This window comes from Macrotis lagotis, chromosome 5, assembly GCF_037893015.1.
Source record: "Macrotis lagotis isolate mMagLag1 chromosome 5, bilby.v1.9.chrom.fasta, whole genome shotgun sequence".
NCBI lineage: Eukaryota > Metazoa > Chordata > Mammalia > Peramelemorphia > Peramelidae > Macrotis > Macrotis lagotis.
Window position 1 is genome coordinate 6,206,736 of NC_133662.1, and position 22,389 is coordinate 6,229,124.

The 22,389-nt window shown below is 46.7% G+C and overlaps 1 protein-coding gene across 2 annotated transcripts in view; it reads left to right on the plus strand.

Moving 5' to 3' along the window:
* Positions 1-806: 806 nt before the first annotated feature.
* COL11A2 (collagen type XI alpha 2 chain) overlaps positions 807-22,389 on the plus strand; it is a 37,157-nt gene continuing 15,574 nt past the window's right edge. The window contains exons 1-30 of one of the 2 annotated variants that reach the window (XM_074236564.1): positions 807-1,136; positions 4,432-4,581; positions 4,743-4,953; positions 5,150-5,312; positions 8,350-8,529; positions 9,414-9,491; positions 10,150-10,212; positions 10,805-10,984; positions 13,340-13,399; positions 13,517-13,558; positions 14,091-14,153; positions 14,482-14,556; positions 15,058-15,144; positions 15,423-15,479; positions 15,749-15,802; positions 15,944-15,997; positions 16,214-16,267; positions 16,837-16,890; positions 17,884-17,937; positions 18,088-18,132; positions 18,273-18,326; positions 18,758-18,802; positions 19,228-19,281; positions 19,564-19,608; positions 19,827-19,880; positions 20,339-20,383; positions 20,562-20,615; positions 20,744-20,788; positions 21,017-21,070; positions 21,679-21,786. In XM_074236564.1, coding sequence (XP_074092665.1) covers positions 1,052-1,136; positions 4,432-4,581; positions 4,743-4,953; positions 5,150-5,312; positions 8,350-8,529; positions 9,414-9,491; positions 10,150-10,212; positions 10,805-10,984; positions 13,340-13,399; positions 13,517-13,558; positions 14,091-14,153; positions 14,482-14,556; positions 15,058-15,144; positions 15,423-15,479; positions 15,749-15,802; positions 15,944-15,997; positions 16,214-16,267; positions 16,837-16,890; positions 17,884-17,937; positions 18,088-18,132; positions 18,273-18,326; positions 18,758-18,802; positions 19,228-19,281; positions 19,564-19,608; positions 19,827-19,880; positions 20,339-20,383; positions 20,562-20,615; positions 20,744-20,788; positions 21,017-21,070; positions 21,679-21,786 — 2,367 coding nt within the window. In that variant the 5' untranslated portion in view covers positions 807-1,051. The remainder of the gene's footprint in view (positions 1,137-4,431; positions 4,582-4,742; positions 4,954-5,149; positions 5,313-8,349; positions 8,530-9,413; positions 9,492-10,149; positions 10,213-10,804; positions 10,985-13,339; positions 13,400-13,516; positions 13,559-14,090; positions 14,154-14,481; positions 14,557-15,057; positions 15,145-15,422; positions 15,480-15,748; positions 15,803-15,943; positions 15,998-16,213; positions 16,268-16,836; positions 16,891-17,883; positions 17,938-18,087; positions 18,133-18,272; positions 18,327-18,757; positions 18,803-19,227; positions 19,282-19,563; positions 19,609-19,826; positions 19,881-20,338; positions 20,384-20,561; positions 20,616-20,743; positions 20,789-21,016; positions 21,071-21,678; positions 21,787-22,389) is intronic. The other variant, XM_074236565.1, reaches the window with a different exon arrangement.

Genomic DNA, 22,389 nt, shown 5'->3' on the forward strand with positions numbered 1-22,389 from the left:
GAGCTAGGGGCGGGGCGGGGGTCGGTGGAGTGGAGGGTGTGAGTGTGCAGAAGCGACTTTGAAAGGCTCCTTGTTTCCCTGCCGCCTCCGCCCCCCTCCTAGGCGGAGGCGCGGCGGCGAGCGGGCGGGTCGGCTGAGACCCAGCTTTTCCCCCGGCGCACCGGGGGCTCCGGGCAGACCCCGGGGCTGCGCGCGCCCCGCCGGGGCCGGGGGCCACTGGCCAGTGCCCCACGCCGGCTCTGCTCTGGCCCTTGCGTCCCCACGCCCGCTTCCGAGGTGCTCGGACTCTGCCGGACTGTCACACTCCTCCAGTCCTCAGTACTTTTCAGCCACTAGTGTCCTCGATTTCTGCGGACCTCTGTTCTCCCCCAGAAAGACCCGCCCATCACTATCTTTAGCCTCTTCTATAAATACCTGGGACTCTGTAATTACTTCTATGGGGAGGGGCGGGGGGGTGTGTAATTATGGAGAGCTGATTATAGGGGAGCCCCCCGATCCCGCCCCCCCACCAGACCCCGCCCCCCAACTCAGAAGGGAGGAAGAAGGGGAAAATAGGGCACCTGGGGTCCTAGAAAAGATGGGGGTCAAAGGACAGGGTACCTAGTTCCTTGGGGTAAGAGACATGGGATACCTGGGTCCCCGGAAGGCCCTGGTCCCCGGTGCGGAGCAGGGATTTCCTCAGAGAAGGTGTTGGAAGGGTGGGATTTTCCCCTCTCCCGGTGCGGGAGGGGCGTGGGGGGCTGGGCCAGGGGCGGGGTCGGGGGCTCTTGACTGGTAGGGTGGCCCGGGACACACAAGTGGCTGTGGCAGAGGAGGGAGAAGCAGCAGCAGCAGCAGCCGCAGCAGCGTTGGATCCCTGACATCTCCCGGTGCATGGAGTCCTAGGGCTGAGGATTGCAGGGGTCTCCAGCGCTCAGCCAACCTCCCCCCTCCAGGGGAGCCGAGAGCCCTTCTCCCAGAGTCAGGTGTCCTAGCGCCTCTAGCTGCCCCCTCCTCCTTCCCTCCTCCGCTCCCTGGCTCCTCGGGACCTTGGAGGCCCGGCCGCCCAGCCATGGAGCGGTGCGGCCGCTGCAAACGTCTCCTTCTGCTAGTTCCTCTGGTGCTGGGGCTGAGCGCGCCTCCCCCAGCCGGAGCAGGTAAGTGGGGCCAGGTTAACAGAAACCAGAGTTGGAAGGATGCTCCGGAGGAGCCTTGAATCTAGGAGAATAGGACCCATGAGGGGGCTTCAGCCCTTGGAACGAGTTTGGGACTGTTAGGATTTGGTGATGGTGGAGGATCCCCTAGATTTGGGGCAGGACAAGTGTGATGAGGAGACATCTGGAACCCTGTGTCAGTATCCCTGGGGACTGAAGATGGGCCATCCTGCCCCAAGGAATCGAGTCTGGGTGTCAAGATTTCAGAGTTCAGGGGAAGGTGGACAGGAACACCTCCCATCTTAGATCTCAACTTCCAAATAGCGGGTGCTGGAAAAGAAACATAGGGTAAGGCGCACAAATGGGGAAGAACCGCCCCCCACCCCCAGTCTAGGAGCCTAGAAGCACCTGTGTTCTTTGAAAGGAAGCTGGAAAAGAGATGTCAAAGTCGTCGTTCAGAGACCTGTAATTGGAGGCTATACCCTGGGGGAGGGGGAGAGGAGTTAACTAGGTGAATCGACTTATCCTGAATGGGAGCCCACGGAAAGCAGTAGAAGAGCCTATACCTGTCTCTGTCCGTGACTTTTTCTTTTCTGGGAGTGTGAAATGAATGAGGGTGCAGAAATTAGGGGATGAGTCAAAAGTTCAGGGGAGCTTCCCATGCTCCTTAGACAGTAATCTCTATCCCTATTCTCTTTCCCCACCGGTGTCGCCCCCCCCCCTCCCGCCCTCGATGCTGCCACGCGGCTGGCTCTGGAGAGCTCTGGGGTCGCTGCCAACGGGCCGGGCCGGACGGGGCCGGGATCAGGTGTCTGAGATCGAAGCCAACTCTCTGCATTCCTATCCCTCCCCTCCCCCCTGGCAGCCAGACTTGCTCCCCCGGGACCCCAGTTTCCAAGACCCCAGGCTTTCCCTCAGCTTTCCTGAGATGAGAATGTTCTATCCTCAAAGGACCACAGTGAAGGGAGGTATGCTTTCACAGAATGGGAGCCTGGGGAATAGGACTCCAAGGTCCCAGGTGATAGAATGAGTGCTGAAATTCCCACTGAAGAGATAAGGTACAATTTGCAAAGTAATTTAGTCTCTTTTCTCCTCTTTTTTTAAAGAAGGAAAACAGGTCAGATATTGCAGCATAAAAAGTTTCAGATAGAATATAGTAGGAAGAACCCCCCCAGTCACTATAAAGTGTGAAGTACATGGGAGGGATCATAGATTTACAACTAAACTCAGAGATCATCCAGTCCAGTTTTTTTACATATTAAGTAACTGAATCCCAGAGAGATTGTGTTGTGTCCAAGTGATAGTAATCGTCAAAGTGGGGTTTGAACTGGGGTCTTCTGATTCCAGAGCAGGTATTCTCAGAGATAGAGAATTAAAAGAATAAATTTCCTATTCCTTTAATATAAGGAGTTTTAAAAAAGCCTACTTTTTTTTTAAAGATAACTTTAAGGAAGGTGAACTAAAGACTCTCACCCCTAGCATTTGTTTGAATGACTCAACTGCCATGGGGTCAAGGAGAAACCACCACACAAGGACCATACACACAGACACACTGCTCTATGTATAATTTGAGGTGGGGAACTAGAGTCTATATGACTTTCTCTACTAATGAATACAATGGTAGGGAGTCCATTATATTAGAGGGGAAGATATATTTCTTACTACCACTTGTGGACCTTGAGGACCCTATGGGACAGACATGGGGAATCAGTGGGGAAAAGGAAAAGGAGAAGGGGAATCCATGAGACCAGATGTGGGATGTTTGTAGATACTAAAGTGGGGGAATACAAAAGACAAAGGTGAAGTTTGTGGGAAGAAATGTGGGGAATCTTTGAGGTCAAATGTGAGGAGCTTATAAGGTCAAATACAAGGATTCCATATTTATAGACATAAGTAGTCTGACTGGATGTGGGAAGTCAATAGGGCTGAACAACATTTTCTGGTTGTCTGTCTGGTGTGTTTGTGTGTGTGTGTGTGTGTGTGTGTGTGTGTGTGTGTGTGTGTGTGTTGAGATGAGCCAGAGTCTGAGGTCTCCTGGGCTTGGGGTCTCTGTACGTCTCTGTCTCTCTGTCTCCCTCTGTCTCCCTCTGTTTCTGTGTCTGAAAGCCGCCCTTGTGAGTTGGTGTTTGCGGAGCCGCCACACGCGGGGGCTAGGGAGGGGTGGGGAGAGGGTGGGTAGTCCGTGGTTTCCCTAGCTCCAGAACTCAAAGGGCCTTTTCTCTGCCCCACCCCGCCCAGTCCAGCTCTCCTGATCTCCTGGGCACCTAAGTATGCCTCTCTCTCTATACCTATCTGTAGTTCTGCCAATTTTGCTGGATCTATTATAAGACTTTTTTCAAAGTTGGGACTAGAATGTAATAGAAAGAAAGGGAACAGGGAGAGTGGCTTCTGTCTTCCAGGAGCATTTTGACAGTAGAAGTTTGAGTCTAGGAACAGAGGGGGTTGGATAGCTGACTCCTGGTGGTGGGGTGGGATTTGAGGCAAGATCCTTAGGTCCCAGATATAAGGAAGGGGAAGTAATGGGCCAACTGGTTCCTGGGCAAGAATTCTCTGACCATTTCTGATGGATTCCCCAGATGTGTGTGGCTCAGGGCCCTGGATCAACTCAGACTTCATGTGGCAGTTCTATCACAACCTCCCCCTCCCCATTACTCTCCTTCCCTGATTTACTCTTTTTCATACTAGGAGGAATGAACTTAAGACCTGGGGTGTTGGATCCTTCTTCCCCCTAACATCCTCATCATTGCTTAGGAGTGCCATTCTCACATCCAACTGAAGAGTTCAAATGAATTCCTAAGACCCTTCTTTCTATGCAACAGTGTCCCAATTTCCAGTGCCCCCTCCTCTCTCACACATGCAACGCCTCCCTGTGCCCAGACTGATCGATTCCCCAGATGTTGTTTGTGTCAGCGCTGGGATAAAGGCCAGGTCCCAGAGAGAAAGATATGAAGAGGGAGAGTGAAGGAGAGAGGTAGGGAGGGAGGAAAGACAGAAACACAGACACAGAAACACAGACACTATGAGAGTACTATAAAATAGAGACTGAGAGAAACAAGATAGGGTATAGTGAGAAACAAAGAGATAAAGAGATAAGAAGCAAAACACATGAATGGAGACATAAAGAAAATGAGAAAAGAGGGCTAGAGTGGGAGTTTCTGACTTTTCTGAAAAATGAAAGAACAGATCTGATCTAAGATATTCCTCCCCTATCCTCCAACAACCACCTCCCTGTGGCCTGTAACTCAAAAGTCAAATACTCATGGTAGGCTCCTTGCTTCCTGATCTTCCTTTATTTCAGGAGGTCCCCCAGTGGATGTGCTCCGTGCCCTTCAGTTCCCCTCACTCCCTGATGGTGTCCGGAGGGTTGTTGGTGTCTGTCCTGCTGATGTGGCCTATCGAGTAACCCGGCCTGCCCAACTCAGCGCTCCTACCAGGCAGTTATTTCCAGGTATGAGCATGATGGAGAATTGGAGAACTTGGGATCAAATGTCATAATGGAGGAAAGGTCAGACCCTACTTGATAGGGATCTCTGTCCATTCCCCTCATCTATTTTTCTCAGTCCTCTCTTCTCATCTCTTTCTCATTATCCCTCCCTGCCCCCCATCTAGGTGGATTCCCTGCTGACTTCTCATTGCTGTCTGTACTTCGGCCAAATCCTGGTCTCCAGGCCCCTCTCTTGACCCTGTACAGCGCCCAAGGCGTTCGGCAATTGGGGCTAGAGCTTGGCCGCCCCCCTAGATTCTTATATGAAGATCAAACTGGGCGGCCTAGACCCCCAGCTTTGCCTGCTTTCCGAGGCATTAGCTTGGCTGATGGCAAGTGAGTTAACTCTACCTATTTTTCATTTCACCTACTCTGATTATCTTCCAGCTATTCCATAATTTCACTGACCTTTTCCCCAACCTGAAATGAACTACTTCCCTGATTTTCTGAATCCTCATTGACATGAGAGCTCAGTCACTCTCGGGTATTGGTGGTAATGCCTTGTTCAACTTTTCTTGCTTCCCTTCCAAAGGTGGCACCGTGTGGCTGTGGCTGTCAAGGATCATTCTGTTACCCTAATTGTTGACTGTAAGAAGCGAGTCATTCGACCCCTCCCCAGGAGTGTCCGCCCTGTTCTGGATACCCGTGGAGTCCTCATCTTTGGTGCCCGAATCCTGGATGATGAGGTCTTTGAGGTAACTAGGAATTTTTAGTGGCATTTTCTGCTTCTAGGTCTAGTTTTTTCCCTACTACTTCATGCCCCAGAGTTCTCTCCTGTTGGCCTATCTCCCTTCAATTCTTGTCTCAAGAAGCTGCCCTACACTCAAGGGAGATTTAGTGGTTGCCAATATAGTATTTCTTGAGGTTTGTCATTTGGCCTTTTCTGTCCAAACTGTCAACTGTGTGAAATATATCATTTATGATTATGATGCTGTATGTCATCCAATAGGATGGTGAGATAAATAATGATGTAGTAGACTTGGAGTCACAAAGAACTGGTTTCAGATACTGCCTCAGACATGTATTAGCTATGTGATCTTGAACAAGTTACTTACCTACAGTTTACATGACTGTAAAATGAGATCAGATTCAATAACCTCTGAGTTCTTAAAGCTATGAAAGAATGATATCACTATCATTAAAAACCATATTCGATAAATGCCATATGAACATTGATCTCTTCTGGCTATGGGGAAGAGAGGTAGTTTCCTGAAAGAAGTAACATTTGAGCTGGGCCCTAAAAAAGGGACAGGTTTCAACAATTATGGATTGGGGAAGACTTTCTAAGAGAGGGAAGGGCATAAACAAAGTACAACATATTTAGGGAAACCTAGAATTGCACCAACAAGATATGGAAGAGAGTAATGGGAGATGGAAAAGTAGATTGGCATTAGATATAGCAAAGCTTTGAAGACCAGTAAGAATAGATGGATAAGTAGTGGGCAGCTTGTTAAAGATCTAGTCCTGGTTCTTATTTATAGGTCTTGCTAAGCCTTATCACATAGCTGAAGGAACTGGCTCTAATATTCAACAAGTGGTTAAGGGAAATTTTACATTTGGCCACATGGATTTTTATATTTTATTTATTTATATATTATTTATTTTTCAAGGCAACGAGGTTAAGTGACTTGCCCAAGGTCATAGAGCTAGGTAATTATTAAGTGTCTGAGGTCAAATTTGAACTCAGGTCCTCCTGAGTCCAGGGCCTATGCTCTTATCCACTACACCATCTAGCTGTCCCTTGGCTTTTTATATTTTCCAGCTTTCAGAATACCTACTTGATCCTAGAATCCCCAATGTCCTTGAACCTGTTTGGTTTCCTACTAGGGGTCTGTCAGAATGGGAATCGCAGCCAAGCTAGGTTAGGGAAGTTTAACTATGAACATTATGATGCAGTGGAACTTTTTAGCTGGGACTAGCTGGGACTTTTTAATTCAAAAATAACTTGGGGCGGCTAGGTGGCGTAGTAGATAAAGCACCAGCCCTGGAGTCAGGAATACCTGGGTTCAAATCCAATCTCAGACACTTAATAATTACCTAGCTGTGTGGTCTTGGGCAAGCCACTTAACCCCGTTTGCCTTGCAAAAACCTAAAAAAAAAAAAATCAAGGTCCTTTTTTTTTTTTCAAAGACATCTCATCTTATCCTAACACTACATTACTTCAGATTTTGGGTGTTCCTTTTTTTGTGGGAAAGAAATTTGAGAAAATAATATTGTGGTCTGTGATACGGAGAGAGAATGTGGAAGTATGAAGATAAAAATAGGTGCTGGAAATGAATTTCTGAGATATGGCAGCTATGATTCAAGTAGCCAAACTGGTTCAGAGGTCAGGACTGGTACTCGAGGTTCAGTGCCTGGAGTTGGAGTTCAGAGAGGCTTTCTTACCCTGGGAAACTGTAGGTTGGATCTATTAACTAAAGGATTAGGCCAATGTAATTAATGGAAGTGGTCCAAAGAACTCATTCCATAGTAGATCTCCCCAAATAAGTTCTCATCCTCCAACGCCTTCCTTCCTTCCCTTTCCCCATTCCTCTCATTTCTCCTTTCTATCCCTTTCTAGATCACATTCATCCTGTTCCCTCACCCCACTCCACCCTAGAGAAATCCATTTTAGTTTAGACTTCTTCCCTAGATTCTTACCATTTTAGCCCCTCTTGGTTTCAAGTTCCCCAAATCACAATTCTAGGTTCTAGAGAAATGATTCAATTGGAACATTGCATTAGGAATTTATTTGGGCAACATTGCATAGGATATATTGGGAGGGTTACCTAGATAGCTAATATTATTCAGGCAAGAGATGAAAAGGACTTGGAGAGAAGGAAAGGAAAGAGGAATAGATACCAGAAACTTAGAATCATACAAAAATCAATCATAATGATGTCTAGTTCAATTCTCTTACTTTACAGTGGGTGAAACTGAGGCATAAAAAGGGGAAGTTACTTGCCCAAGATCACAAAGGGGTTAATGGAATGCGGATTTGAACTTAGGTTCTCTGACAATTCCTGTGCCCCTTAAACTTCATTCTGCCCTTTCATCCTAAGGGGTCACTCATCCTTTGGTAAGACAGCCATCTCAAGAAGACTTCTATGAAATTGCTTGGGAAGTAGTATTAGTGGTGGTGGCTAAGCTAGCTAGAAATGGAGAACTTGAAACCAAGGAGGGTTGAAATGGTGAGGAGAATCTGGAGAAGGAATCTAAGCTAAAATGAATTTCTCTAGGGTAGAGTGGGGTGGGGGGCCAGGATGAATATGATCTAGAAAGAGATAGAAAGGAGAAATGAAAGGAATGGGTAGCAGGAAGTAAGCAAGGGATTGGAGGCAGAGAACTTATTTGGAGAGATCTACGATGGATTGGGTCCTTTGGATCACTTCCATGACTCTGTCAGCCTAAGTCAGTCTAGAAATTTAGCAATCAAATTCGGTGTGAGCAACAGAAACGTGGCCTATGTAGGGAGGAGGCCATGGTGAGGGGAGTGGGAAGCCTGGGGTATGACGACCTCCTAGGGTAGTGGTTGCAATGAAAATAAACTTCTATTTAACAGTTTTCTCTCTAGTTAGCATCTGTTTTACTTCTTGTTCAGGGGTTTCCCCCCTCTTAATTTCTCTCTGTGCCCCCTTTTTTTCTCATCTCAATCCCTGTCTTCTATCTCTTACTGCCTCCACTCTTCTTTGAAAGAGATAGGAGGGATATTTCTCTCAACCTGTCTTCTCTTCCTCCTCCCAACTCCCTCAGGGTGATATCCAGCAACTCCTCATCGTCCCTGGGGCCCAGGCTGCCTATGAATCCTGTGAGCAACGACAGATGCAATGTGAGGGGAGACCTCAGAATCAAGAACCCCATAAAGCCCGCAGACCCCAGACCCGGGAAGTACATAGACTCCATAGGCCCCAAAACCAGGAACCCCAGGAACAGGTGAGCAAGAACCATAGAAATCCTCAACTTACAGCAAACCCTGGAATGGACAGCTCCACACCTGTCTCCCTGAAGCTTTCCACATAACTGTCAGGCACCCCTCCTGCAAAATATTTCACCCCTGATAGTCCTGACCCACCCTGTTCCAGCTCTAGTCATCCTCCAATTTTTATGCTGCCATTGTCTCCTTTATTTACAATGCTTATTCACAAAACTATTTTTATTTTCATCATAAAAAAGGTTTTGTGATGAAGGAATTTGGAGGAATTGGAGGGTGAGGACTGCTCATATCTCCACCCCTTATCTCCTTCTAGTTTAACATGTGCCCCTGCATCATAACCCCCAGATTAAGAGATTGGGGGAAGGAAGAGGTGAGAGAAATATAGATAAGGGAGAAATAGTCATAAAGAAGCAAAGATGAGGAAACACACACACACAACCCAGAGATAGTAATTAATGTTAAGGGTCTTGGGAGATGTTTATGAGGGGGTCTCGTCTTTGGAGGGCCTGGAAATGTATGGATTGATATGCTTAAGAGGGGAGGGAAGAGAGGAGACAGGAATTGTAACAGAAAACTGAGGTAAGGGATGATTAAGGTGAAGGTTTTGATAAGGGGTTGGGGGTTCAAGGGCTGGATCAATCTCTTAATTATGTTTGCTTCTGTCCACATGTGGGACTCACTCTCAACCTGCTTCTCTACTTCCCCTACCACCCATCTCCACCCATTCTTCTCTTCCTCCCTTTCATCCCCCTTACTCCTAATACCTCTTTATTTGCTAACTCCTTCTGATTACCCTTCCTTTCTTTTGCCATCTGCCCTCATAACCTCTTTATTCCTGTCCCATCCCCATCTGGCTTCCTATTCCCTCTTGCTCTATTCCCAGTCCCCTGATTCTTTCTACTATGATTATGAGCCCCATTATTATGATGTGATGACCACAGGGACAACCCCTGATTATCAGGTAACCTCCCCTCAGAGATCCCTCTTTCTCACATTACTTTAGAACACTATTCTTCCTGAATTCACAAATGTGGGAGACACTTTGTATTGGGAGGTGGGAAAACTATAATATACTCACACTCCTTCCCATGTCTCTTTCCTGTCACAGAGGTCTCAGAGCCCCTCTCAGCGGGCTCCCCCTGCCTCTCTGGGAGGTAGGGCACCTCCTCGCCGGTTTTCCCGGCTTTCCCCACCTGCCAAGAGGCTTTCCCCACCTGCCAAGAGGTCAGCGGCCCAGAGGGCCTCCACCTCACCTGCCTGGCAGCCTCCCCGTGGTAGGGGTACAGGGTCAGCAAGGGACCAGGTTCCCCTATCCCGACGCCCTGCTCGACGGGCAGCTACCCCACAAGCCCGGGGTCCCCCTCGGACTAGAGGCAGCGGTTACCGGCAGGTAGAACGGGGCATCCAGATCTCTGCCCTCTCCAATCTCCTAAATTTATCACTTCAATACTCTCTCCCAAAGGGGTTGCAAGATCTGAGATTTACCCCCATCCCCCAGCAGCGACAGGTTTCACCAGAGTGGGGGGGATATCTGCTGCTTTGCACCCATCTACATTAATCCTCTTTCCCCTCTGCTTCTGGCTGTGCTCTTTCCTACCCACCCCCTTCCTTGAGGTCAGGACCCTCCCCTAGGTGAAGAAGATGGGACCCAGGAGTCCAACCCCCTGCTGTCCCCTGAGGAGGTAACTATGCCCCCTCCCACCCTGGTGAATAATCTAGATGGCTCTGACACCTCCCCATTTCATCCTGAATCATTTTCTCCTCTCTGGCCAGAGGGCTATCAGGTGTCCAGTCGAATGCTCATTCTTCTGATTGCTTTAGGTCCATCCTCCTGGCAGCTCCCGAAGCTGCATCTATCTTTGTGCATTGTGCTCCCATCTCTCTCCCTTTGGTTGGCTGCTCATCCCCTCCCCATCCACCTGTACCCCTCAGTCTTCTGGCCATTTCCTGGTCTCTTTTGCTGGATGCTATGTCCATCTGGTCACCCTTTCTTGATGTTCAGCCCTCTGGCCACCCTGTCCCTCCATCCGCCTTTACTTGTAAACTTTTTGGCCATCCGAGATCCTTTTGAGCCTTTAGTGGCTGTCCTTTACCTTACAATTAGTGATTTCTTCCTCAAATGACCCTAAGCCCCATATTGTGTGAAAGTCTTTACCTGCCTCATTCCCTCATCCCAGCAACTTGGTTAGTTTCAAGAGGGAGAGGGCAAAATATAAAATATTCTTAGCTGCCTTCTCACTATCTCCCCTCTACCCCTCTTCCCACCCTGGGAAGGAGCAGACAGACCCCGAGGGTCCCCCCAACGCTGGCAGGTTTCGAGCTGAGGAATATGGGGAGGGGACCACAGACCCCCCTCCAGGTCCCTACGATTACACCTATGGCTATGGGGATGATTATCGAGAGGAGACAGAGCTCGGGCCAGCTCTTTCTGCTGAAACCACCCACTCAGGAGCCGTAAGTGATGTGGGTCTCTTTGTCCTCTCTATGGCTCTCTACCGGATTTGTGAGCATCACTTCCTATTATTAATGCATCACTTCCTATGGTTAATACATCATTTCCTGTTGTTCATACATCACTTCCAGTTGTTATTGCGTCACTTCCTGTTGTTAATGCATCTTCCAGTTGTTAATACCCCATTTCCTGTATCACATCCCATTGTTACTGCATCACTTCCAGTCGTTATTGCATCATTTTCTGTTGTTAATGCATTGTCTCCTGTTATTAATGCACGACTGCCCGTTGTTTTTGCATCACTTTCTGTTGCAAATGCATCATTTCCTATTGTTAATGCACCATCATGTTGTCACTGCATCACTTCCTGTTGTCAATGCATCATTTCCTTGTTAACGCACCACTTCCTGTTGTCACTACATCACTTCCTATTATTAATGCTTCACTTGTTATTGTCAATGTGTCACTTCCTGTTGGTTGTGAAGCACTTTCTTTGGATGGCTAGCCGCTTCCTATTCACGGGGAGGGGGTGATTGGGAGCGGGAGGGTCTGTGGCTTCAGAAGACCGTCTGTGTCACCTGGTGTAGTTGTGCATTTCCTTCTGCCCCTTTTCCCGGGACCATTTCCTGTGTGTTTTGGACACTTTATGTTTAGACAGAGGCATCATATTGTTCTGGGGCAACAAGCCTCTGCCTTGTAACCATTTTCCAATTTCTTCTTCCCGGCTGCACTGGTATCAAACGATTTAACTTTCAATGTTGCATTGCTTTCTCAAAACTAGGCCCCCTTTTCTACCTGCAAGTCACTTCCTGTTTGTCTTAGTCATGGCTTCCGTCTTCATGTTGGTGTTGGCCTGAGAGTCACTTGTTTGTGCCTGATCTCTTCCTGTGTGTCCTGGCTGCAGTAGCCATGTTGTCTCTTCCCACTTCTTGTGAATCAGCCACTTCTTGGGTAAGCCAGGCGATGCTAGTCCTAATGCTCCTGTCGTGGCTTGCTCTTTATGACTACTTCCTACGGGTCCTGTATTTTTCTTAACATTTCTTTTTCCTCTTGAAAGAGCCATTTCTTATCCATCTCATACAATATGCTTTTTCTGTAGGCTGTGAAAGCCTTATTCTACTTGAAGAGCATCCTCAAGAGTCGTACCTCAATGGCTCTTTCTAGTCTCTTGGTACTATTTCCTGTCTATCTTGGCCACTCCCTGACAGCCTTGGTCATGATATACATGATATACATGTTTCTGCTAAATGTGCTGCCCTTTTTCCTAGTCTCCAACCACTTCCTGTCTGTTTCGATCATGTGTGTTTCTTGTGCTATAGGTTTTTCTTTGAGACCCCATTCTTGTGTCTCTTGCTCCTTCCCTGTTGTCATGGCGTCCTCCTCTGTCCTGCTGTTTTATCATCAGGGTTATTCTTTAATATTCCCACCCCCTAACCCCCTACCAACTCCTGCTTCCTCTGCTATTGTCTAGGACCTTAGGAGTATCCAAAGGGGCTTGGGAGAGTTTAGTCAATTGACTCTTGCTATTTGTGAGGGAGCACATTCCTGGGAATTCTAAAGACCTTGAGGGGGGCATCCAGCTTATCCTACCATGATCATGGGGGTAAAAGGGAGGAAGGTTTTGGAAACAAGGACTGTGGGAATGGGAGGGCTTAAAATAAGATGGGGTTTGGCTTTCAGAGTTGGGACAGTAAACAGGGTGCTGACGGAAAATGAACTAGTTGTGAGGTAGTCTAAACTGAGGGTGGGGAGCTTGGATGGGGAGAACTTAGGAAAAGAAGGTCTGAGTTTAAGGAACTGTTTCCAAAAATCTCCTCAGATGAATCCAGGTACGTTGGGCTTATAGGATTGTGGTTGGGATAAGGAAAGAAACTTAAATAGTAGATAATTTTTTGCATGCTTTTGCATGTTCCTGAGGGTGCAAAGGAAACTACTTGAGGGAAAATCCTTGGGTAGAAAATTCAAGAGGATGGGGTTTGAGGAAAGATTGAGGACCTCTAGGTAGGTCTTGGGGTTTTTCTGTGAGGCAACTGCAGAAGTCAAAGTGGGGTCTGTGCAGATTTTTTTCCTTGGCTGGGGGTGGGAATTTGCAGAGGGTAAGTGGAAATTAGTCAGCTTTGAGTTAACTTTGAGGGGTTTATGGTGGGGCTGTTTGGGGTTAGAAATTTGCAAAAGGAGGCTAGTCAAGCCAAGAAGGATCCATGCGTTAGAGTTATTTAGGTGAAGACAATATTAGTAGGGTAGAAGGGAAATAGGGTCCTTGGAGTGGGGCATTTGGAGGGTGTTGGGGGGGGGTTGTTGGATAAGGATCTGTTGCTCACAGACCCCACTTGGGGTTACATGTATGTCTCCCTCAGACTGCCCATGGAGTCCGGGGGCTGAAAGGAGAGAAGGGAGAACCTGCTGTCCTGGAACCTGTAAGTTATGACAATTGCGAGCTCAACAAGAATTACTGGAGTGCTAGGTGCTTGGGATTCATGAGGACAGGGGAAGGTTATTAGGATGATCATGACCTCAGACTTTTATCTTCACAGGGAATGCTAGTGGAGGGGCCACCAGGCCCCGAAGGACCTGCGGTGAGTCTAGCTTTGATCTTTCCTCTTCAAATTCTCAATAAATTCTTCATCTCCATCTTCCTGATAGTCTCCCTATAATATCATTTCTCCTCATGTCTTCCTGTCTTCCTTATAAGACTCACAGCCTCATTTCCATAGGTCCCGTAGTGGTCTTAGAGACAGGAAATCCTGAGTTTGAATGCTATTTCTTACACTACTGGTTGAATGACCAGGGACAAATCATTGAACCTCTCTGAGTTTTAGCTTCCTTATCTGTACAATGGAGATAATACAGATGAGTGTTTACTTCACAGGGTGGTTAGGAGGCTCAAACTAGGTATTAATTGATAAAATGCTTTGGAAAGGTGAATAATGTTTGTCCATATGTCACCTGTCCCTTCTAATAGTACCCCTTTGAATTAATCCTGAACTCTCAGTCTTAACTCTGCTCTAGACTCACCTTTCCTGGCCCATGCCTATCTCCTCCCCCCTTTCAGAACTCTTAAATCCCCACCTCCTACATCTGAATTCCTTCTTTCTTCTGTCTTCATAGGGATTGACTGGCCCCCCTGGAATTCAGGGGAACCCTGGTCCTGTTGGTGATCCTGGAGAAAGGGTAAGAGGGTAGAGAAAGGGTAAGTGGAAGGACTGGGGGGCTAGGTCCTGGATCCCCTTGAGAATAAATATTTTCTGTTTGGTGGATTGATAAGCAAAATATGATGCTTGTCACCTGGAAGTGAAGATAAAATTCGTGTTTCAGGAGGAAGTGCCTGGTATCTCTTCATGGAATCTGGAAAAGGTTGGAGGACTCTTAAAGGAGTCTTCTGACCCTTATATTCCATGGTGGGACTCTTGGGGGAGATGTTAGCTTTTCCTATTGTCTCTCTATTCTCCCCACTCTAATTCTATCCTTAATCTCCTGTTTCCTCTACCTACTCAAACAGGGTCCCCCAGGTCGTGCAGGGCTTCCTGGCTCAGATGGGACCCCTGGTCCTCCTGGAACATCACTTATGCTTCCTGTGAGTTTGTTATGTATAGGCATCAGAAAATGGTGTCATTAGTGGTGAGCTAATTAGAATGCAAGATATCAGGAATCCCAAGACTATTATTAGGGGACCTGAAACAGAGAAGGACTAATGAGGTGAGGAGAGTCTAAAGGGGGACTAAGCTAAAAGCAATTTCTCTAGGGCAGGATGGGATGGAGGACAGCATAGATGTGAGCTAGAAGCAGGCATGGCTCATCTAGAACTAGGAATGGCATAATTTATCCCAGAGAGAATCAAAGAAGGGTATACACAGAAAAAAAGATGAATATTCCTGGGACTGGTGTTAAGTTGGGTCCAGGGACCCTTGTTGAACTCAGAAAGATATTAGGAGGGGCAGGGCTTAGGTATTAAAGTGGTATATAATCCTAGAGATGGTGGGGGACAGGTGATAGATAGATGGCATTTGGCACTGAAATACCTTTTATGTTGGTTTTCCGTTTGACTTTGTGTTGCACTGTTTTTCACATGGCCTAGTTCCGGTTTGGCAGTGGTGGTGGGGACAAGGGTCCTGTGGTGGCAGCTCAAGAGGCTCAGGCCCAGGCCATTCTGCAGCAGGCTCGGGTGAGTAAGGAGTGTCATCAGGCTGAGAGGCCTAATTATGTCCATGTGTTCCCTTGGTGGGGAGTGTCTGGGGAAAGGTAACCTCCTTGGGATGAGGAGGGGGAGGATCAGAGGGGCCAGCAGAAGCAACTGCAGGAGGATTGACTGATGTTGGAAGAGTTGGGAAGATTAGAGGTAAATTTAGGACAGATTTTAAGACTTGGGGGTGAGGTGGAGGGGATAGATATTGGGAGAATGTTGGTTTCTTTTCTCAGTTCTAGCATCTCCTTTCTCCCTAGTTGGCTCTCCGGGGTCCTCCTGGTCCCATGGGATATACAGGCCGCCCTGGACCCCTGGTAAGTGATATGGGAGAGGGGTATATGCATGTCTATGTATATGTGTGTGTGTGTGTGTGTGTGTGTGTGTGTGTGTGTGTGTGTGTGTAATGGGAGGTGGAGAATTATGGAAAACAAAAGGAGAAAATGGCAAATCTTAGAATATAGTGTTCTTGAGGGAATCTGTGTTAGAGATTAGTCCTTGAAAGAGTCCTGAGAAGCCTGTTCCCTAAGTACCCTCCTTTTATCTCCTATTATCTCATGCTGTCTTTTTATCTTTTTCATCTTAGGGCCACCCTGGGAGTCCTGGAATGAAGGGAGAATCTGGTGACTTAGGCCCTCAGGTAACAGTGCTGACCCCTTATTTCTCTTCCCCTGCTTAAAGTTGACTTACTCTGAACCTCTAATCCTCAACTCTTTCATAAGTGACCCTTTCATCTTTCTTTTCTATTGACCTCTTATTTCCTATTTCTCCCCTGTACCAGGGCCCACGGGGTCCCCAGGGCTTATCAGGTCCCCCAGGCAAAGCAGGACGAAGGGTAAGTGGAGGGGTTAAGGTTGGGAATCATCTGGGAGCAGGTGGCCTTGTGGTGGTGAGGGGTGTGTTGTGGAAAGAACTTGGTTTTGGTGGAGGAGGGACTAGAGAGGTGGATCTGTGAAGAGAGCCTTGCAGTGGTGGGAATGAGGGGATAGGGTTCTGTACGGGGCTGTCCCTCTCACTTGAATCCAGCTATCATTTCCTCCTCTCCCTTCAGGGTCGTGCTGGAGCTGATGGAGCCAGAGGGATGCCAGGGGAGCCTGGGGTGAAGGTAATAGCACAAGAAACACTTCGGTGATCCTTCTTTCTACAATCCTTGATGTCTTCCCTTTTTTCTTTTTTAAATTTATTTTCATCCAAATCCATATGTATATTTTTAAGTTACAAAATTTCCTTCCACCCTCCCTTCCCACCACTCTCCCTTCAGTGGCAAAAAGTCAGGTTAGCATTGAACATGCATATTTTGATAAACATCTCTATAGATTAGTAATTTTTGGTATGAGAAATTAAGATTAAGGGAAAGAGAGACATAAGAGATAATTTTTATAAAGTGTTCATCAGATTCTGAAAGGTTGATTTTTTTGCGTTTTGTTTTGTTTTGTTTTTCTTCCTCTGGATGAGGATAATATAGACCTTAGCCAGTTTAATGCAGTTGTCCTAGCTCTCTGGATGTTGAGTGGCTCAATGTCTTCCTTTGAGCCCCTTGGGCCTCTGATTTCCCTTCCTGGATGTTTTTTTCCCTTTAATTTTCTGCTTTTGAATTAGTATGTGCCCCAGGAATTCCCTCACATTCAATTTTGGGGATGGGCATGAATTGGGCTCTTGCATTTATTCCCTTAGGGGGACCGAGGATTTGATGGGCTCCCAGGACTTCCAGGAGAGAAAGGACACAGGGTGAGTACTGCCTATATATGGGGAAAGGGACTGAGGGACTGATTACCAGAGAGGAGAGAGGAAAAGAGAGGGACAGTTGTGTGTGGGGTAGACCATGTGTTCGGGGAAGGGGTAGAGCAGTGGCAGGGAATGTCTGACCTGCAGGTTGTATGAGGCCTTTGAAATCATTTGTCTGACACTGCCATTGCAACCACAGGCGGGACTCAAAATTCAATAAATCTAGAAGCTTTTAGGGTTGAATTCATTAAATGTTTGACTAAATATGGCAGGTTAATTTTTAATTTGATAATTTTGTAAATATTCTCACATGATGTTAAAAATTTCCAAATAGCCTTTGGCAGAAAAAAAGGTTCCTCACTCCTGGAGTGGAGTTTCTGTATCCTCTAGTGCCCTAGAATGAATCCAGATGGACCTGGAGAACCATTTGGATGTCTTGAAGTTGGAATTCAGAAATGAAGGGAATGTGAGCAAAGTCTGAATCTCCAAAGCAAGAAGTGGGGTTAGGGTGATATATGTTGACAGCACAGGTGAACTCATTAAAGGGATTCCTAGTCTTTTTTTTGGGTCATGGACCCCTTTGGCAGTCTGGTGAAACCTATGGACTCCTCAGAATAGTGTTTTTAAATGCACAAAATAAATGGAATTTCAAAGGGAAATACAGTTATCAAAATATTAAAAAAAAACAAGTTTGGAGGGGCAGCTAGGTAGTGCAGTGGATAGAGCAACAATCCTGAAGTCAGGAGGATCTGAGTTCAAATCCAACCTCAGACGTAATAATTGCCTAGCTGTGTGACCTTGAACAAATCATTTAACCCCATTGCCTTAAATAAATAAAAAATTAAAAAAAACCCTAGTTTACAGGTACCAGGTTGAGAACCCTTGGTTTTTGGGAACTTAAGGAGAAGGAAGGAGTTGGTATCTATATATGGGGTGTGTGTTGGATGGGAGAGGTTGACTCTGAGGTCCCAATGACATCTACCTTCCTCACACCAGGGTGAGAGTGGATCCCAAGGTCTTCCTGGTCCTCCAGGAGAGGATGGAGAAAGGGTAAGTGGCAGTGGGGGCTGCTAGAAAGGTGGGAAAGGAGAGGACTGAACGAAGGGGGGAGCATATGTGGTATTTGGGGGAGAAGGCCAAAGGATATGTTGATTTTTGGAGAGTTTTCTCATTCCTTTCCTATTCTTCTATTCCCACTAGGGAGATGATGGAGAAATTGGACCACGAGGCCTGCCTGGGGAGTCGGTGAGTATGAGGTGATATTGAGAGGGTGCCCAAGGAGTCAGAGTAGGTTGACAGTGATTGTGGTGGGACTGTGGATCCAGGGAGAACAAGTAATGAGGTCTTTGATACAAATGTCTCCTTCTGTTTTACCCCTAACTTAGGGTCCCCGAGGTCTGTTGGGTCCTAAGGGTCCTCCTGGAATATCTGGACCACCCGTAAGTAACCCTTCCTCACCTTCTGAACTTTTAAACCCATGATCCTCCAAAATCCTAACCTTCTGAACTCTTCTCCTCCCTCTCTCTTTCCCTTGGCTTCTAACTGACCTGACTATTCTCTCATCATTTTTATGCCCAGGTCTCAAATGACCACATTGTATAGTTCACTGTCTGCTTTATGTGTTGCCAAAAAGAAATAAATAAAAACCCTCAAGAAAAACAAAATGAATCCACAAACCGACATCTGGCAGGGAATCAGGAACATGGGTTGGTTTGCTTGGGTTTTGGGTGAATGGGGCAGCTGAAAGATGGAAGGGATATACCCACACCCTGGGGTGGGACTCCTAAACCAGAAACCCACAGACCCTTCCCCAGTCTCCATCTCTTTGCCCCCTTTTCCTTCCTTCTCTCAATCTCCTTTTATGTTTCAGGGAGTCAGAGGCATCGATGGACCTCATGGCCCCAAAGGGAACTTGGTAAGACTAGTCCATAATAGGTGTAATAAAGGAATATAACATAACATATAACAAATAATATAGAAATAATAGACATAACATATTTAAGTATATAAATACTTGCAGATTAAAAGCTAATTGTATTTGGGGAGGCTTCCCTGATTGCTACTCCTACACCCACCTTCCTCAAATCCTCTTAACCCTGATCTTCCATGGGATTTTCCCAGAAGCTCCTTGGCCTTCAATTATGGTCATAGGTCCCAGAACCATATTATGTCAAAACTGGCAGAGACCTCAGAGAGATATTTTCCTATTACAGGAAGGGAATCAAATCTCCTGACTCATAGTCCAGCACCCCTGCATTCTTTCCTCTCTGTTCTAGTGACCTGGGGGTTAGTCCCCATATCACCTTCCCACCTGACCCATATTTTGTTCTTTATCTCCAGGGTCCTCAGGGAGAGCCTGGTCCTCCTGGACAACAGGGTACACCAGGTACCCAGGTGAGTGGTCCCATGGCTTCGTCTTCTAAATCCTATGATCTGTTTTACCCATTGCCCCTTTTACCCTCCTAAGCCTATACCCACACCTTTTGTGAGAATAGAGTGAGAGCTTATAATGTCCCTGGTCACTGCAGTGAGATCAGTGCTAAGATTGAGGCAATGGAGTTAGTCTTTGACTCTTATAGCTCTTTTTGTGCAGTGGTGTGGGGAGGAGGCAGGATGTGGCCAGGGTTGTGAGGATAGATGATCCTCCTATGACACCCTCCTTTTTGTATACATCAGGGTCTTCCTGGGCCTCAAGGTGCCATTGGTCCCCATGGAGAGAAGGTGAGTAATTGGGGGTAGTGGGACAATCAAATGGTGGTAAGAAAGAGGGGGTCATGGGAAACAGAGGGGATGAGGACATACTGAGACTAGGACAATGGAATAGTGTGGGAAGGGTGGGGTCTTAAGGTACACTGAGGGAAAGGGGACTATACAACTATAGAGGATTCTGCCTATCCATCCATCTATTTGCTCCCTAAGTTTATGTCTCCTTTTTTCAGGGTCCTCAAGGAAAACCAGGTCTTCCAGGGATGCCTGGCTCTGATGGCCCCCCGGTGAGTGATTTCTTCCAATCCCTCATTATTTCTAAGTCCCAACCAGTCAGGAGTTCAAAACCCTATTCCTATTCCTGTTGGAACTCATCTCTTCTTTAAAAAAATTTTTTTTATTTATTGAAGGCAATGGGTTTAAGTTGAGTTTTCCAAGGTCATACAGCTAGGCAATTATTAAGTGGTTGAGGCTATATTTGAACTCAGGTCCTCCTGAGTTCAGGTTCGGTACTGGCTTTCCCCATTCTCAAAGAGTAATTGTCACCTCTGATACCCCAAGGTCTTTCAATACCATCTTGCCTCCTCTTTCCTTCTTAGATTCCCCTTCTCATCTTTGCCTTGAAAGGTTACTGGCTATTCAGATGTCTCTGATGCTTGCTAGGTTAGAGTTGGGGATGTGGGAATGGGGATGTAAGAGAACTCATGGTATGAGATTTTATTCTCTTTCCCCTCTCCCCTTCCAGGGTCATCCAGGAAAGGAAGGTCCACCAGGAACCAAAGGGAACCAGGTAAGAGAACTTGCTTCTTCTTTTGAGTATCCTATGATTCTAAATCCACTATGATATCTCAAAAGTGCTTACTCCCTCCAGTTTTCCAGCCTGACCTGTCCAGCCCTATGCCCCCAACCTCTTGGTGACCTCATTCCTCAAATGCTCTTGTGACTTCTTTTTTTCCCTTTCCATCCAGGGTCCATCTGGTCCACAGGGCCCCCTAGGATACCCTGGTCCTCGAGGTGTCAAGGTAACCTGTGACCAGAGAGGGAGATGGACTTGGCAAGGGTGGGAGTGGCCAGGAGCAGGATTCCTGTATCTCAGAATCCTATTCTCCATTAGTTTTTTTTCTTGATCATTCTCCATATCTCTTCTCAGGGTGTGGATGGAATTCGAGGCTTGAAAGGACATAAGGGAGAGAAGGTAAGAGAACCTTCAATTGACTCCTATGGCTTCCCCTTACTACCCTCTTCAGGTAGCTTTTATCGTGACATCTCTCATCATCTTTTACCTCTCACTCTCCAATCCTTCCTATTTTAATCCAGAGTTGCCACCATGACCCTCCAAGCTCCTAATTCTTGACCTCAGAACAACATTGTTTATGTCTCTGTGCCCCTTCTACCTATTTCTTTGTCTCTGCCTCTTTCTCAGGGGGAAGATGGTTTTCCTGGTTTCAAAGGTGACATGGGTGTCAAAGGTGACCGGGTAAGTTGGAGAGCTCCCTTAGCTCCTGATGTCCCTGTGACATCTTCTTGGAACCTCAATGACCTTTTATACCTTAGATATCTTCTGAGTCTCCAATTCCAAACCCCTTGATCTACCTTCATACCCCAATATTCCAATGACTCCAAATGTTACACTGCTGTTTATGTCACCCAAGCACCCAATATCATGTTTTTTGTTTTTTGTCTTTGTTTTTTGCAAGGTAATGGGTTTAAGTGACTTGCCCAAAGTCACACAGCTAGATGGTTATTAAATGTCTGAGAATAGATTTGAACTCAGATCCTCCTGACTCCAGGGCTGATGCTTTATCCATTGCACCACCTAGCTGCTCCCTCCTCCCCACCCCCGCCCCAATATCATCTTGACTCTCTCTGGAGGCACAGCCATGGAACTCCCTGACTTTCCCAAATGTCCACTATCTCCCAAGAGCATATCCTTAACTTCCTAGGACTCTTTTACCTTTTACAGATCTCTATCACTCTGTAATCAAGTAATCCTTTTGACACCAAATGATCCCTATTCTTACCTTAGTCTTAACCTCTATTCTGAGCTCTGACCTCCTGATCCTCATATTCTCCTTACTCCCTCAGGGTGAGGTTGGAGTCCCTGGTTCAAGAGGAGAAGATGGTCCTGAGGGACCAAAGGGAAGAACTGGACCCAATGGAGACCCAGGCCCCATAGGGCTTGTGGGGGAGAAGGTAAAGGGGGACAAATTAAACTATCAGTGAATCAAATGTAAAGTGCCTCTTATGTACCAGGCAAAAATCGATCATGCAGTAAATTTTTTAAGTGGAGGAAGCAGCTCAGAAGTTTTGTTTCAGGAAATGTCCCAGATGGGAGATAGCTTTTGAACTCAGGTTTGAAGGAATCCAATGATTCTGAGAAGGCAGGGCATTCCAGGTATGGGAAACAACCTGGGTTAAGGCATAAAGAAGGGTAAGGAATTTTTGTGCACAAGGAATAGCAAAAAGGCCAATTTGGCTAGGATATAGAGTGTGTGAGAGGGAATGATGTGTAATCAGCCTGAAAAGTTAGACCAGACCAGACAATAAAGGCCTTCAAAGGCCAATGTGGATGTTATAATTTATCCCAGAGATAATGGGGAGTCATTGCAGCTTTTTCTGAGCAGGGAAATAATAGTATGGTCTGCCTTGTGCTTTGGGAACCTCAATTTGACAGTTACGTGGAGGGTGAACTGGAGAGGGGAGAGGCAAAAGCCAGGGAGGCTACTGCAATAGAGCAACCAAGAACCTAAATTAAGAGGGTGGCTTAGTGGTATGTTTGGGGAGAAAGATGAGCTC